This window comes from Ambystoma mexicanum, chromosome 9, assembly GCF_040938575.1.
Source record: "Ambystoma mexicanum isolate Mex_15411 chromosome 9, UKY_AmexF1_1, whole genome shotgun sequence".
NCBI lineage: Eukaryota > Metazoa > Chordata > Amphibia > Caudata > Ambystomatidae > Ambystoma > Ambystoma mexicanum.
The window spans coordinates 125294433-125311288 of NC_090931.1; the positions used below are offsets into that span (position 1 = coordinate 125294433).

General features: G+C 45.7%; 1 protein-coding gene across 2 annotated transcripts in view; it reads right to left on the minus strand.

Moving 5' to 3' along the window:
* Positions 1-16856, minus strand: part of LOC138487725 (carotenoid-cleaving dioxygenase, mitochondrial-like) — a 286226-nt gene that overhangs the window by 59895 nt on the left and 209475 nt on the right. For both annotated transcript variants that reach the window (XM_069614272.1, XM_069614271.1), the window contains one exon: positions 3798-3926. In XM_069614272.1, the coding sequence (XP_069470373.1) occupies positions 3798-3926 (129 nt within the window). The remainder of the gene's footprint in view (positions 1-3797; positions 3927-16856) is intronic.

Sequence of the window (16856 nt, forward strand, 5' to 3'; positions counted from 1 at the left end):
AAATTTGACAGGCATTGTCATAATGGGACTAATTGTCGGCCATTAGAAGACATAAGTATGGAGGTAGCCTCCATATCGGGTTCCAGCTCGGGGTTCTGTGAATGAGAAATTACCGGGTCATTCCATCCTTGGAGGACCCGGTAATTCCTCATTCACAAAACCAAACCCCATTCCCATTTGAGCCCCCACAGGGCTCAATGGGAATGGGGATGGAGCTAATAACGGGCCCGTTAATAACGGTCTGACCAGGCGTTCTGGGCAGATCCCGCTAGGGTACCTCGTAATCAGGCATCCCGTAATGAACGGTGCCGGTCCCGTACCGGTACCCTTCATTACGGGAGCGCCAGCCTCGTAATGAGGCAGACAGACTGGAAAATGCTGTTATTACCTGGTCATGTGATAGCAGCGCCTGGAAAATGGCTGTTGCTTATACACCAGCCAAAATTGCCTGTTTTAACAGGACTTCCGTGCAAGGAACAGATATAAAACAAGTGGCTGGAGAAGCACTTGATTAAAACATTTTTTACACCAGTGATACATTCTGAGCTATTAACTCTCAAAAGACTGCTTAGAAATAACACTGGCTAGCTAAAGTTTGATATTGCTGCTTGAAAGTACTGGATCAAAGAGCTCTGATGATGATGTGTTTTGGGTGTTAATGGGCAGGTAGTGGGTGGGAATGCCTGTAGGGATTAACATGGACAGGGGCAGTCAGTGCGTGAGTAAATAGCCAAACAACACCCACAATCCGTGTGTCCCTCCTCACGTCGCACCTCTCTCCTAGTTATGCTCCAACGCAATGCTTTCAGTTTATAGCACCACTGAATAGCCAAAAACAAAAAGGAGATTACGGTCACTTCAGTTCTGTAAGTAATTCCAAACCTTGAGATATAGAAATGGTTTAATGTTCCTTGCTGTGAAGCAGTTCCAATACGCAGGGGCATTGCTCTTGAAAAAAGCCAATGTTACAAACATCTTTTCATCATTCCGTGTTTTCCTAAGTATATTTGTTCATATACATGTCCCTTTAAGCACGTGACTGAATGAGGCTTCAATGTTTTCCTATGTAAATTAGGACTAAAGAAAACACAGAAAGTCTTCAGCACTTAAGAGGTTAATGCGGAAGTTATTTTGCAGACATGTAGGTATGTCTATCCGCTCTCTTAATTCACAAGGCCTGTTGCTTGCATCTGCCTCGCACTTGAAAGTCCACATCTCTAAGGCGGGCTGCACACATGTCTCTACGATGGACTGTTACATGTGTGGGGTCATCAGGGGACGAAGTCTTGGGCAGCGAATGGTCCAGGGAGCCCTCTGTCCCAATGAGTCGTGCGTGGGGACATGGAAGATGGGGGCTAGAGAAGCCATGATATAGCGGTGGTATGGCTGAAGAGTCTACTCTGCACTGAGCAGCTGACAGCATGCATGGAAGGGCGCCACGATGGAAGCTGCAGCATTGTGCATTACGGGGTGTGCACAGGTGTGCATGAGTCAAAGGGCCCGATTCATGGCTTTTTTTTGCACGGTGCAAACTGACTTTGCACTGCTGAAAAGTGACTTTGCACTGCCAACAAAAATCCTGATTCGTGGAACCGTGCAAAGTGTCTTTTTGCTGTGCAAAGTCACTTTGCAATGCAAAAATACACTTTGCACTGTAAAAATACACTTTGCACTGCCCCCACCCTGATTGCACTGTTCCATGAATCAGGGTTTTGTTGGCAGTGCAAAGTCACCTTGCACCAGTGAAAAGTCACTTTGCACCGTGCAAAAAATCCCATGAATCAGGCTCAAAGTGTGTGCGGTTGCATGAAAATGAACTGATGTTGAGGAAGTGGCTACCAATGGCTGTGCGGATTCCTGACTATGCAGCAGAATGGTGGAAACTGACATGGATGGCATTGACATGCGGAACTAGTGTGGGCAGCAGATTAATGTTGGTGAGCTGGGCCTCAGGCGTGCCTAGAGTAGCCCTTTGTATGATGACTGGCAGCTCATTCACTCTGAGGTGAGCACTTCACAAGCGACAGCGCTTCTGAGGGACAATTCCCTGGATTGTGATAGAAGAACGTCTGGGCTTGTGTAAAGACTGGGCCTCAGCATCAAAGGTGTCTTTTATTGTTAGTAATACGGTATTTATCGAGCACGGCCCTAGCTTTGAGAAGCAATGGAGCGCTTCACAGGGGTATACGACAGTACAGATGCCTTTCCAGTAGCTCCTCCCACATTCCCCCCTCTCTTTTCTTAGCTTGCAACATTTTGAAAGCTATACTGAGATGGTTTCCTATCTTTTCAAAGTAGGGCCAGATCAGGGGCTCTATAGGCTGGTGGGATAACAGTCAATGGTGGCCTTCCATTGAAAGCATTGCTCGGTTTGAGGCTTCCGCCTGCAGCAATTTAGACCCAATGCGCCCTATTCTTAGAATATTTGCCCGGTTCAAAGTGAATTTGCACTGCTGAAAAGTGACTTTGCACTGCTGACCCAAAACCCTGATTCATGGAACCGTGCAAACTGTATTTTTGCAGTGCAAAGTCCGGGCAAAGTCAGTGCATAGTCATTTTTGCAGTACAAAAAGATTTGCACAGATCCATGAATCAAGGTTTGTGTCGGCAGTGCAAAGTCACTTTTCAGCAGTGCAAAGTCACTTTGAACCGGGCAAATATTCCATGAATCGGGCCCAATGTCCCTATGGGCAATGTAATGCATGCATGTTTATGATAATGAGTGTATCGAGGTTAGAATTGGCCACACTAGCAATTGTATGAAGATTTCTTTACAAGAGGTGCCCCAGAGACTGTCCCGGATTCCTACATCCCAAGACCGCCACCTCTGAACAGGAGTACCATTAGGCAACCCTGTGATTGGAGCATTGGGGTATGTTGCAAACAGCAACAATATTATGGTGGTTTAAAAAAAAAAACGAGAGAACCCTTGTTCCTAAAATTTGAGAGTAAAATAGGCTATTTTAACCCTTGCCAGCATACTAAATGGTGAAGGATCATGGGAGTTGTAGTCCAAAACATCTAGAGAGCCAATGGTTGCAGAGCCCTGCAGCCGATGGTGAATCTAAGAAATGCTTCTACGTCCACAAATGCAACTCTCCTTTTTCACATGCACTCACAAATGAGTAAACAGAGGTGCACGAGGGCCACAATATGACGCAGTGACATAACTCTCCTAATTCTTGCAATGCAGCAAGCCTGGCCACTTACAGTGCAGAACAATTTCCAAGTGTACACTTGCTTTAAATTAATTCAGTACTTCACCTCTGAAGTGCCAAGGACGAGTATGCTCATCCTTTTTGCATGACTTGCATAACAGCCTGGCTCTGAAGTTGCAAAGTCTGCAGTGCTGATGTTGCCTTTGTTTGGACCAACATAGGAAATACATCAATGGTGCATCTTTTCGATTCTTGGAGGACTAGGGTAAAGTGAGGGTGGAACCCCAACCAGGGGTGTTGCTAGGTCTGGAAGAGATCTGGGGCTACGCTAATGTCGGGGCTGTTGGGACTCGGGGCTAGATAGCCTTTTGGTTGTAACTCCTGAGCTTTTATACGGGGCTACAACCAAAAGACCAGGGGCTATAGCCCCCTAACGCCCCCCCCGTAGCAACGCCTCCGACACCAACTTTAAGGGCTCAAATTGAAAAGAATGTAAGTTTGGCGAGTGTTCTCATTCCATCAGAATCAAACTATGGAATTGAGTGGAACATCAAGTAATCGTGTGCAGAAACAATTTGCTGATCGCTGCCAAGAAGAGGAAAAATAACGCAGAAACAACACCTGTGGCAGCGTTCTTACCAAAACTGTGATAATAAGAGGGTCTCATCCTGTCTCTGGGCGCAATGGAGCACACCACTTGAGCCCCTTGGAGTGAGTCACTGGCGTCCAACTTCTGTGGCGGAACTCGGATAATGTTGTAGCTTGAGCCTAAAGAAGGGAAGCAAAAGGCAATTTATACAACACATCGATAGGCAGGCGTGTGAAGCGGGGTAGCCGGAGTGACGAGTGGAAACGCCATTTCATAGGAAATGCGTTGGCACTCCCACACCTCGAGGAAATCCAAACACAGCAGCATTTTAGGCTGAGTTTCACTATAATTTCACTTACTGGTTACAATAGGCACTATTTAATTTGCCAGGGCTCAAATATTGTCTAACACGCCCATGACACGTCAGGATGGGCAGATCCCCACCCACTGTGCTGCTCCACATGCTGTCGACATATATGGGGTTAAAGCTGCCACTGCCACCGGCTTATTGTGATTGACGGATGTACTCAGTCACTCCGGCAGATGTGTGATTTACAAATACCAATCAACATGCACCTAAAATAACATACTCGTTGTGTCTTGATATGACCTTTAAACACAATCATTGACATTTTGCTTTGATTCTGATTATATATCTGTTTAATATGTGACCGGCAGTTACAATAATAAAGTTGTCAAAACGCGACATCATAATCAAACCGAGTCTGAAACAATAAGTGCCAGGGCCCAGAAAGAATTGCTTCAAATTAAGCACTGAGTGTAGGGGAGTTCTGGTTCTATTAAGCACTGAGCGTAGGGGAGTTCTGATTCTATTAAGCACTGAGTGTAGGGGAGTTCTGATTTTATTAAGTACTGAGTGCAGGGGAGATCTGATTCTATTAAGTACTGAGTGCGGGGGAGTTCTGATTCTATTAAGCACTGAGTGTGGGGGAGTTCTGATTCTATTAAGCACTGAGTGCAGGGGAGTTCTGATTCTATTAAGCACTGAGTGTAGGGGAGTTCTGATTTTATTAAGTACTGAGTGCAGGGGAGATCTGATTCTATTAAGTACTGAGTGCGGGGAAGTTCTGATTCTATTAAGCACTGAGTGTGGGGGAGTTCTGATTCTATTAAGCACTGAGTGCGGGGGAGTTCTGATTCTATTAAGCACTGAGTGTAGGGGAGTTCTGATTCTATTAAGCACTGAGTGTAGGGGAGTTCTAATTTTATTAAGTACTGAGTGCAGGGGAGATCTGATTCTATTAAGCACTGAGTGGGGGGAGTTCTGATTCTATTAAGCACTGAGTGTGGGGGAGGTCTGATTCTGTTAACCACTGAGTGTAGGGGAGTTTTGGTTCTATTAAGCACTGAGTGTAGGGGAGTTCTAGTTCTATTAATCACTGAGTGTAGGGGAGTTCTGATTTTATTAAGTACTGAGTGCAGGGGAGATCTGATTCTATTAGGTACTGAGTGCGGGGGAGTTCTGATTCTATTAAGCACTGAGTACGGGGGAGTTCTGATTCTATCAATCAGTGAGTGCGGGGGAGTTCTGATTCTATCAAGCACTGAGTGTAGAGGAGTTCTGATTCTATTAAGCACTGAGTGTAGGGGAGTTCTGATTCTATTAAGCACTGAGTGTAGGGGAGTTCTAATTTTATTAAGTACTGAGTGCAGGGGAGATCTGATTCTATTAAGCACTGAGTGGGGGGAGTTCTGATTCTATTAAGCACTGAGTGTGGGGGAGGTCTGATTCTGTTAACCACTGAGTGTAGGGGAGTTCTGGTTCTATTAAGCACTGAGTGTAGGGGAGTTCTAGTTCTATTAATCACTGAGTGTAGGGGAGTTCTGATTTTATTAAGTACTGAGTGCAGGGGAGATCTGATTCTATTAGGTACTGAGTGCGGGGGAGTTCTGATTCTATTAAGCACTGAGTACGGGGGAGTTCTGATTCTATCAATCAGTGAGTGCGGGGGAGTTCTGATTCTATCAAGCACTGAGTGTAGAGGAGTTCTCGTTCTATTAAGCACTGAGTGTAGGGGAGTTCTGGTTCTATTAAGCACTGAGTGTAGGGGAGTTCTGATTCTATTAAGCACTGAATGTAGGGGAGGTCTGATTCTATTAAGCACTGAGTGTAGGGGAGATCTGATTCTATTCAGCACTGTGTGTAGGGGAGTTCTGATTCTATTAAGCACTGAGTGTACAGGCGTTCTCGTTCTATTAAGCACTGAGTGTAGGGGAGTTATGGTTCTATTAAGCACTGAGTGTAGGGGAGTTCTGATTCTATCAAGCACTGAGTGTGGAGGAGTTCTCGTTCTATTAAGCACTGAGTGTAGGGGAGTTCTGATTCTATTAAGCACTGACTGTAGGGGAGTTCTGATTCTATTAAGCACTGAGTGTAGGGGAGGTCTGATTCTATTAAGCACTGAGTGTAGGGGAGTTCTGATTCTATTCAGCACTGTGTGTAGGGGAGTTCTGATTCTATTAAGCACTGAGTGTACAGGCGTTCTCGTTCTATTAAGCACTGAGTGTAGGGGAGATCTGATTCTATTAAGCACTGAGTGTAGGGGAGGTCTGATTCTATTAAGCACTGACTGTAGGGGAGTTCTGATTCTATTAAGCACTGAGTGTAGGGGAGGTCTGATTCTATTAAGCACTGAGTGTAGGGGAGTTCTGATTCTATTCAGCACTGTGTGTAGGGGAGTTCTGATTCTATCAAGCACTGAGTGTTGGGGAGTTCTCGTTCTATTAAACACTGAGTGTAGGGGAGTTCTGGTTCTATTAAGCACTGAGTGTAGGGGAGTTCTGATTCTATTAAGCACTGAGTGTAGGGGAGGTCTGATTCTATTAAGCACTGAGTGTAGGGGAGTTCTGATTCTATTCAGCACTGTGTGTAGGGGAGTTCTGATTCTATTAAGCACTGAGTGTACAGGCGTTCTCGTTCTATTAAGCACTGAGTGTAGGGGAGTTATGGTTCTATTAAGCACTGAGTGTAGGGGAGTTCTGATTCTATTCAGCACTGTGTGTAGGGGAGTTCTGTTTCTATTAAGAAATGAGTGTAGGGGAGATCTGATTCTATTAAGCACTGAGTGTAGGGGAGGTCTGATTCTATTAAGCACTGACTGTAGGGGAGTTCTGATTCTATTAAGCACTGAGTGTAGGGGAGGTCTGATTCTATTAAGCACTGTGTGTAGGGGAGTTCTGATTCTATTAAGCACTGAGTGTACAGGCGTTCTCGTTCTATTAAGCACTGAGTGTAGGGGAGTTCTGGTTCCATTAAGCACTGAGTGTAGGGGAGGTCTGATTCTATTAAGCACTGAGTGTAGGGGAGTTCTCATTTTTTTAAGTACTAAGTTCAGGGGAGTTCTGATTCTATTAAGCAGTGAGTGCGGGGGAGTTCTGGTTCTATCAAGCACTGAGTGTGGAGGAGTTCTCGTTCTATTAAGCACTGAGTGTAGGGGAGTTCTGGTTCTATTAAGCACTGAGTGTAGGGGAGATCTGATTCTATTAAGCACTGAGTGTAGGGGGGATCTGATTCTATTAAGTACTGAGTGTAGGGTAGTTCTAATTCTATTAAGCACTGAGTGTAGGGGAGTTCTGATTCTATTCAGCACTGTGTGTAGGGGAGTTCTGATTCTATTAAGCACTGAGTGTAGGGGAGATCTGATTCTATGAAACACTGAGTGTAGGGGAGGTCTGATTCTATTAAGCACTGAGTGTAGGGGAGTTCTGATTCTATTAAGCACTGAGTGTAGGGGAGGTCTGGTACTATTAAGCACTGAGTGTAGGGGAGTTCTGATTCTATTCAGCACTGTGTGTAGGGGAGTTCTGATTCTATTAAGCAATGAGTGTAGGGGAGATCTGATTCTATTAAGCACTGAGTGTAGGGGAGGTCTGATTCTATTAAGCACTGAGTGTAGGGGAGTTCTGATTCTATTAAGCACTGAGTGCGGGGGAGTTCTGATTCTATTAAGCACTGAGTGTAGGGGAGTTCTGATTCTATTAAGCACTGAGTGTAAGGGAGTTCGAATTTTATTAAGTACTGAGTGCAGGGGAGATCTGATTCTATTAAGCACTGAGTGGGGGGAGTTCTGATTCTATTAAGCACTGAGTGTGGGGGAGGTCTGATTCTATTAACCACTGAGTGTAGGAGAGTTCTGGTTCTATTAAGCACTGAGTGTAAGGGAGTTCTGGTTCTATTAAGCACTGAGTGTAGGGGAGTTCTGATTCTATTAAGCACTGAGTGTAGGGGAGTTCTGATTTTATTAAGTACTGAGTGCAGGGGAGATATGATTCTATTAAGTACTGAGTGCGGGGGAGTTCTGATTCTATTAAGCACTGAGTGTAGGGGAGTTCTGATTCTATTAAGCACTGAGTGTAGGGGAGTTCTGATTTTATTAAGTACTGAGTGCAGGGGAGATCTGATACTATTAAGTACTGAGTGCGGGGAAGTTCTGATTCTATTAAGCACTGAGTGCGGGGGAGTTCTGATTCTATTAAGCACTGAGTGCGGGGGAGTTCTGATTCTATTAAGCACTGAGTGTAGGGGAGATCTGATTCTATTAAGCACTGAGTGTAGGGGAGTTCGAATTTTATTAAGTACTGAGTGCAGGGGAGATCTGATTCTATTAAGCACTGAGTGGGGGGAGTTCTGATTCTATTAAGCACTGAGTGTGGGGGAGGTCTGATTCTATTAACCTCTGAGTGTAGGGGAGTTCTGGTTCTATTAAGCACTGAGTGTAGGGGAGTTCTGGTTCTATTAAGCACTGAGTGTAGGGGAGTTCTGATTCTATTAAGCACTGAGTGTAGGGGAGGTCTGATTCTATTAAGCACTGAGTGTAGGGGAGTTCTGATTCTATTCAGCACTGTGTGTAGGGGAGTTCTGATTCTATTAAGCACTGAGTGTACAGGCGTTCTCGTTCTATTAAGCACTGAGTGTAGGGGAGTTCTGATTCTATTAAGTACTGAGTGTGGGGGAGTTCTGATTCTATTAAGCACTGAGTGTGGGGGAGTTCTGATTCTATTAAGCACTGAGTGTAGGGGAGTTCTGATTCTATCAAGCACTGAGTGTAGAGGAGTTCTCGTTCTATTAAGCACTGAGTGTAGGGGAGTTCTGGTTCTATTAAGCACTGAGTGTAGGGGAGTTCTGATTCTATTAAGCACTGAGTGTAGGGGAGGTCTGATTCTATTAAGTACTGAGTGTGGGGGAGTTCTGATTCTATTAAGCACTGAGTGTGGGGGAGTTCTGATTCTATTAAGCACTGAGTGTAGGGGAGTTCTGATTCTATCAAGCACTGAGTGTAGAGGAGTTCTCGTTCTATTAAGCACTGAGTGTAGGGGAGTTCTGGTTCTATTAAGCACTGAGTGTAGGGGAGTTCTGATTCTATTAAGCACTGAGTGTAGGGGAGGTCTGATTCTATTAAGCACTGAGTGTAGGGGAGTTCTGATTCTATTCAGCACTGTGTGTAGGGGAGTTCTGATTCTATTAAGCACTGAGTGTACAGGCGTTCTCGTTCTATTAAGCACTGAGTGTAGGGGAGTTATGGTTCTATTAAGCACTGAGTGTAGGGGAGTTCTGATTCTATTCAGCACTGTGTGTAGGGGAGTTCTGATTCTATTAAGCAATGAGTGTAGGGGAGATCTGATTCTATTAAGCACTGAGTGTAGGGGAGGTCTGATTCTATTAAGCACTGACTGTAGGGGAGTTCTGATTCTATTGAGCAGTGAGTGCGGGAGAGTTCTGGTTCTATCAAGCACTGAGTGTGGAGGAGTTCTGGTTCTATTAAGCACTGAGTGTAGGGGAGTTCTGATTTTATTAAGTACTGAGTGCAGGGGAGATATGATTCTATTAAGTACTGAGTGCGGGGGAGTTCTGATTCTATTAAGCACTGAGTGTGGGGGAGTTCTGATTCTATTAAGCACTGAGTGTAGGGGAGTTCTGATTCTATTAAGCACTGAGTGTAGGGGAGTTCTGATTCTATTAAGCACTGAGTGTAGGGGAGTTCTGATTTTATTAAGTACTGAGTGCAGGGGAGATCTGATACTATTAAGTACTGAGTGCGGGGAAGTTCTGATTCTATTAAGCACTGAGTGCGGGGGAGTTCTGATTCTATTAAGCACTGAGTGCGGGGGAGTTCTGATTCTATTAAGCACTGAGTGTAGGGGAGTTCTGATTCTATTAAGCACTGAGTGTAGGGGAGTTCTAATTTTATTAAGTACTGAGTGCAGGGGAGATCTGATTCTATTAAGCACTGAGTGGGGGGAGTTCTGATTCTATTAAGCACTGAGTGTGGGGGAGGTCTGATTCTATTAACCACTGAGTGTAGGGGAGTTCTGGTTCTATTAAGAACTGAGTGTAGGGGAGTTCTGGTTCTATTAAGCACTGAGTGTAGGGGAGTTCTGATTCTATTAAGCACTGAGTGTAGGGGAGGTCTGATTCTATTAAGCACTGAGTGTAGGGGAGTTCTGAATCTATTCAGCACTGTGTGTAGGGGAGTTCTGATTCTATTAAGCACTGAGTGTACAGGCGTTCTCGTTCTATTAAGCACTGAGTGTAGGGGAGTTCTGATTCTATTAAGCACTGAGTGCAGGGGAGATCTGATTCTATTAAGTACTGAGTGTGGGGGAGTTCTGATTCTATTAAGCACTGAGTGTGGGGGTGTTCTGATTCTATTAAGCACTGAGTGTAGGGGAGTTCTGATTCTATCAAGCACTGAGTGTAGAGGAGTTCTCGTTCTATTAAGCACTGAGTGTAGGGGAGTTCTGGTTCTATTAAGCACTGAGTGTAGGGGAGTTCTGATTCTATTAAGCAGTGAGTGCAGGGGAGTTCTGGTTCTATCAAGCACTGAGTGTAGGGGAGTTCTCGTTCTATTAAGCACTGAGTGTAGGGGAGTTCTGGTTCCATTAAGCACTGAGTGTAGGGGAGTTTTGAATCTATAAAGCACTGAGTGTAGGGGAGTTCTGATTTTATTAAGTACTAAGTGCAGGGGAGATCTGATTCTATTAAGTGCTGAGTGCGGGGGAGTTCTGATTCTATTAAGCACTGAGTGTAGGGGAGGTCTGATTCTATTAAGCACTGAGTGTAGGGGAGTTCTGATTCTATTAAGCACTGAGTGTAGGGGAGGTCTGATTCTATTAAGCATTGAGTGTAGGGGAGTTCTGATTCTATTCAGCTGTGTGTGTAGGAGAGTTCTGATTCTATTAAGTGCTGAGTGCGGGGGAGTTCTGATTCTATTAAGCAGTGAGTGCAGGGGAGTTCTGGTTCTATCAAGCACTGAGTGTAGGGGAGTTCTCGTTCTATTAAGCACTGAGTGTAGGGGAGTTCTGGTTCCATTAAGCACTGAGTGTAGGCGAGTTTTGATTCTATTAAGCACTGAGTGTAGGGGAGTTCTGATTTTTTTAAGTACTAAGTGCAGGGGAGATCTGATTCTATTAAGTGCTGAGTGCGGGGGAGTTCTGATTCTATTAAGCACTGAGTGTAGGGGAGGTCTGATTCTATTAAGCATTGAGTGTAGGGGAGTTCTAATTCTATTCAGCACTGAGTGTAGGGGAGTTCTGAATTTGTTTGTAAAAATGACATCAGTGGCCCTGTCCATTTATTCGTTAAGCTGGTCTTGATATCACACCCTTCCCTTAGCCTTTCCTTTTTCAGCAGATACATATATTTTATTTGATGCATTTTGAATTTCGTGATGTTATCACCTTTGTGTGCTTTATTTCTAGAACTCTCATGTTGTTTTAGAGGCTCCTGGATGAAGGAAGCTTCTTTTCAGTAGGTGGTTTGGTGCCCTTGTGTCTCTCTAAAGGAATGTTGTTCAAGTTTGACAGCACAGAGACCTTAGGGTGCTGGAATGGTGTCAGGGTGCGGGGGGGAGGAGGGTGAAGGGGGCGGTATTCGGGAGACACGTGTGCGTTCCCGTGAGTTTCCACTTTTTTCCATAGGCAGGAATGGGAACGACTCCATCCCCAACAAACGCGAAGCATCTCCTCCTCTCACTCTTCACCTGGATTCGACATCGATGCGCGATAGCGCGCAAAATGTGGTGCCCCACCAACTCTCCCCCATAGGGACCCAGACGGGGGACGAGGGGCAACAACTTTTGCTTGCTCACCCCGGGCGCTGCCAGATGGAAGGCCGGCCCTGGCTAGCACTATGTCGTGTCCCATAGCTGGGCATTTTCTCCAATCTGTTGGCACGGACAGCGCATCTGTGGCCACTGAGCTTAGCTTCGCTTTTGTTTCTAAGAAAGCCCATCATGTGCAATTGTTAATGTTAAAGGATATTTGTACCGCGCACTATCACCACCGGAGTGGTCCCTGGCATTGTGCTAATTAGGGCATCACATTAACAGCTGGGACTGAGCTCGTACACCCCTCCTTCTGCCTCAGACTGCAATGTTTTGAGTGGCATTCCTCAGCAGGAGAGGACAATTGTTGTAGGGGGCAATTATTTGGTCCTCTCTCCATATTGTGTAATTGAGCCTCAAGCAGAGCTCACTGCCTTTTTAAGGTACACTATGCTTCTTAGTACTTAGTACTTAGCTCTTACATGAGCTATCAGGTGCCAGACGTATGACACTTGATTGCCTTATTGGTCTTACTGTGGGAAATATTGAATCATATGCTAGAGTTGCCAGATGACTCAAGTCAGGAAGAACATCATGTCCCAGTACTGGACGTACGCTTCTCCATCAATTGCCTGCTGGGAGTTGCAGTGTTTGGTCACTTCAATAGAATACAACGTACTGAAGTAAAACTAAGGTAAAAGGAAAGGCAAGGAGTGGAGTAAACTGTCCCTCATGACATGGAGTCATCTGGCAAGTCAATATTTGATGGGATGTGTGTCCCTTCCTGATCCACTCAGTTATTCAGCCTGCTATGTTCAGACATTGGCCACCCCAAAGTGCCACTACGCTCAGCACAGATTTATCTGCTCGGATATGTTCTGGTTCTATCAAGCACTGAGTGTAGGGGAGGTCTGATTCTATTAAGCACTGAGTGTAGGGGAGTTCTGATTCTATTAAACACTGAGTGTAGGGGAGTTCTGATTCTATTCAGCTCTGTGTGTAGGGGAGTTCTGATTCTATTAAGCACTGAGTGTAGGGAAGATCTGATTCTATTAAGCACTGAGTGTAGGGGAGGTCTGATTCTATTAAGCACTGAGCGTAGGGGAGTTCTGATTCTATTAAGCACTGAGTGTAGGGGAGGTCTGATTCTATTAAGCAGTGAGTTTAGGGAAGTTCTGAATCTATTAAGCACTGAGTATAGGGGCGTTCTCGTTCTATTAAGCACTGAGTGTAGGGGAGTTCTGGTTCCATTAAGCACTGAGTGTAGGGGAGTTCTGATTCTATTAAGCACTGAGTGTAGGGGAGTTCTGATTTTATTAAGTACTGAGTGCAGGGGAGATCTGATTCTATTAAGTACTGAGTGCGGGGGAGTTCTGATTCTATTAAGCACTGAGTGCGGGGGAGTTCTGATTCTATTAAGCAGTGAGTGCAGGGGAGTTCTGGTTCCATCAAGCACTGAGTGTAGGGGAGTTCTCGTTCTATTAAGCACTGAGTGCAGGGGAGTTCTGGTTCCATTAAGCACTGAGTGTAGGGGAGGTCTGATTCTATTAAGCACTGAGTGTAGGGGAGTTCTGATTTTTTTAAGTACTAAGTGCAGGGGAGTTCTGATTCTATTAAGCAGTGAGTGCAGGGGAGTTCTGGTTCTATCAAGCACTGAGTGTGGAGGAGTTCTCGTTCTATTAAGCACTGAGTGTAGGGGAGTTCTGGTTCTATTAAGCACTGAGTGTAGGGGAGTTCTGATTCTATTGAGCACTGAGTGTAGGGGAGGTCTGATTCTATTAAGCACTGAGTGTAGGGGAGTTCTGATTCTATTGAGCACTGAGTGTAGGGGAGTTCTGATTCTATTAAGCACTGAGTGTAGAGGAGATCTGATTCTATTGAGCACCGGGTGCAGGGGAGATCTGATTCTATTAAGCACTGGGTGCAGGGAGATCTGATTCTATTAAGCACTGAGTGTAGGGGAGTTCTGATTCTATTAAGCACTGAGTGTAAGGGAGATCTCATTCTATTAAGCACTGAGTGTAGGGGAGTTCTGATTCTATTACGCACTGAGTGTAGGGTAGTTCTGATTCTATTAAGCACTGAGTGTAGGGGAGTTCTGATTCTATTCAGCACTGTGTGTAGGAGAGTTCTGATTCTATTAAGCACTGAGTGTAGGGGTGTTCTCGTTCTATTGAGCACTGAGTGTAGGGGAGTTCTGGTTCTATTAAGCACTGAGTGTAGGGGAGTTCTGATTCTATTAAGCACTGAGTGTAGGGGAGTTCTGATTTTATTAAGTACTGAGTGCAGGGGAGATCTGATTCTATTAAGTACTGAGTGCGGGGGAGTTCTGATTCTATTAAGCACTGAGTGCATGGGAGTTCTGATTCTATTAAGCAGTGAGTGCAGGGGAGTTCTGGTTCTATCAAGCACTGAGTGTAGGGGAGTTCTCGTTCTATTAAGCACTAAGTGTAGGGGAGTTCTGGTTCCATTAAGCACTGAGTGTAGGGGAGTTTTGATTCTATTAAGCACTGAGTGGAGGGGAGTTCTGATTTTTTTAAGTACTAAGTGCAGGGGAGATCTGATTCTATTAAGTGCTGAGTGCGGGGGAGTTCTGATTCTATTAAGCACTGAGTGCAGGGGAGTTCTGATTCTATTAAGCACTGAGTGTAGGGGAGATCTGATTCTATTAAGCACTGGGTGCAGGGGAGATCTGATTCTATTAAGCACTGGGTGCAGGGGAGATCTGATTCTATTAAGCACCGAGTGTATGGGATATCTGATTCTATTAAGCACTGAGTGCAGGTTAGTTCTGAATCTATTAAGCACTGAGTGTAGGGGAGTTCTGATTCTATTAAGCACTGAGTGTAGGGGAGGTCTGATTCTATTAAGCACTGAGTGTAGGGGAGTTCTGAGTCTATTCAGCACTGTGTGTAGGGGAGTTCTGATTCTATTAAGCACTGAGTGTACAGGCGTTCTCGTTCTATTAAGCACTGAGTGTAGGGGAGTTCTGGTTCTATTAAGCACTGAGTGTAGGGTAGTTCTGATTCTATTAAGCACTGAGTGTAGGGGAGTTCTGATTCTATTCAGCACTGTGTGTAGGAGAGTTCTGATTCTATTAAGCACTGAGTGTAGGGGAGTTCTGATTTTATTAAGTATTGAGTGCAGGGGAGATCTGATTCTATTAAGTACTGAGTGCGGGGGAGTTCTGATTCTATTAAGCACTGAGTGTGGGGGAGTTCTGATTCTATTAAGCAGTGAGTGCAGGGGAGTTCTGGTTCTATCAAGCACTGAGTGTAGGGGAGTTCTGGTTCCATTAAGCACTGAGTGTAGGGGAGTTTTGATTCTATTAAGCACTGAGTGTAGGGGAGTTCTGATTTTTTTAAGTACTAAGTGCAGGGGAGATCTGATTCTATTAAGTGCTGAGTGCGGGGGAGTTCTGATTCTATTAAGCACTGAGTGCGGGGGAGTTCTGATTCTATTAAGCAGTGAGTGCAGGGGAGTTCTGGTTCTATCAAGCAGTGAGTGTGGGGGAGATCTCGTTCTAATAAGCACTGAGTGTAGGGGAGTTCTGACTCTATTAAGCACTGAGTGTAGGGGAGATCTGGTTCTATTAAGGGGAGATCTGATTCTATTAAGCACTTGTAAAGCTCACCTGGTTCCCACGGGGGCGCTGGTCTAGTCTCGATTGCTGTGGCCTCTTCTAGCGTGATGCGCAGGACCCGGAACACCGATTGGACAGGACCTCCAAATCGTGCTTGCCTGGCCCGTAGGAATATCCTTCTGCAGATGAGAAAGGGGATTAACAGTCTGCAGAATAGTGTGCTAGCTCCCCCCTTTCCCCTTCCCCCTTCGTTCCTCTCTAACTTCCTCCAAACCCCGTTTTAAGCTCACCTTATGGTTTGGAAGGATGAACTCTCCATCCTGCTTCTGGTGCAGGGGCGCGTGTTCGTCCAGTTACTTCACTGGTTTTCAGAATGGCGCTGGCAAAATCCACTTGACTTTCCTGAGCGCTGCGCCGTAAGCATGAAAGTTCAAAGTTCAAGTGAGGCCCCCTTTATGTTGTCTTTCTAACCTGTGATCTGTCCTTTATTTCAGGTGCAGAATGAAGGCGATGCGTCGAGGGGTTAAACTGCCGAGGTGAGTAGTGATGAGGGCGATCCCTCTAAATGTCCTTATCATTCCCTAGAAATGTCTCTTGTCCTTTCCCCATAGGGGCCGGGGTGCGGTACCTGCCAACGGGGCGGCGCCGACCCGAAATGTGGAAGAAAAGCCGGTAAGTATTATGGCTGTTAATCAGGCTTTCCTTCTGTGTTCCTTCTGCTCACCTTTTGTTTCTTCCTCTCTCCCCTAGGTGCAGAGATGTGGCGTCCGATGCTGACAGCCGCGATGGAGCCGGGAGATGTCTCGAGCACAGGTGAGTGAAGCGTGGCGCTGCAGCGAGCAACGCGATGCTTTTAAATGGAAGTCTTTCTTCAGGGATGCTGGCGAGAAGATTCCGGATGCAGGTAAGAAGTTTGAAATAGTCCTTGGTTTTCACCTTTCTCTTCTCTTCCTTCCTTGCAGGTCTTCCAGGTTCGAGGCGGGCGTGGCTGGAGTCCAGGAGCAGGAGCAGACACGGTGAGTGTTAAGCTGCAGGAAGCAGAACAACGCGAAGCATGAGCTGCTGTCTGGGCGTGGCTTAAATAGCCTCCAAAGAAGTCCCAGGTATGTATCCTTCCCCAACTAGGTATGTATCCTTCCCTGGCCACGCCCGAGTGAAAAAATAGTCCCTATGAAAAAATAGTCCCTTTCAGGTCTCAGGGAGGCCTGAAGCGTGCAGCATGGTCTGCATCAGGTAAGTGCACAAAACACCTCCCTTTATGAGCCTGGCGCCTATGGCGCCAGGACTGATGTCCAACATGAGCCTGGCGCCAAAGGCGCCAGGACTGAGTCCAAAGAGCCCCTATAAGGGGCCGCTGGGCTTTTACCCGAAGGCATGATGCCTGCTTCCGGGGGTGCTGGGCCTGGCCTGGTGCTCCAGGGGTAGGCATCATGACAGCACTCCCCCCCAAGGCCCCTCCCAAG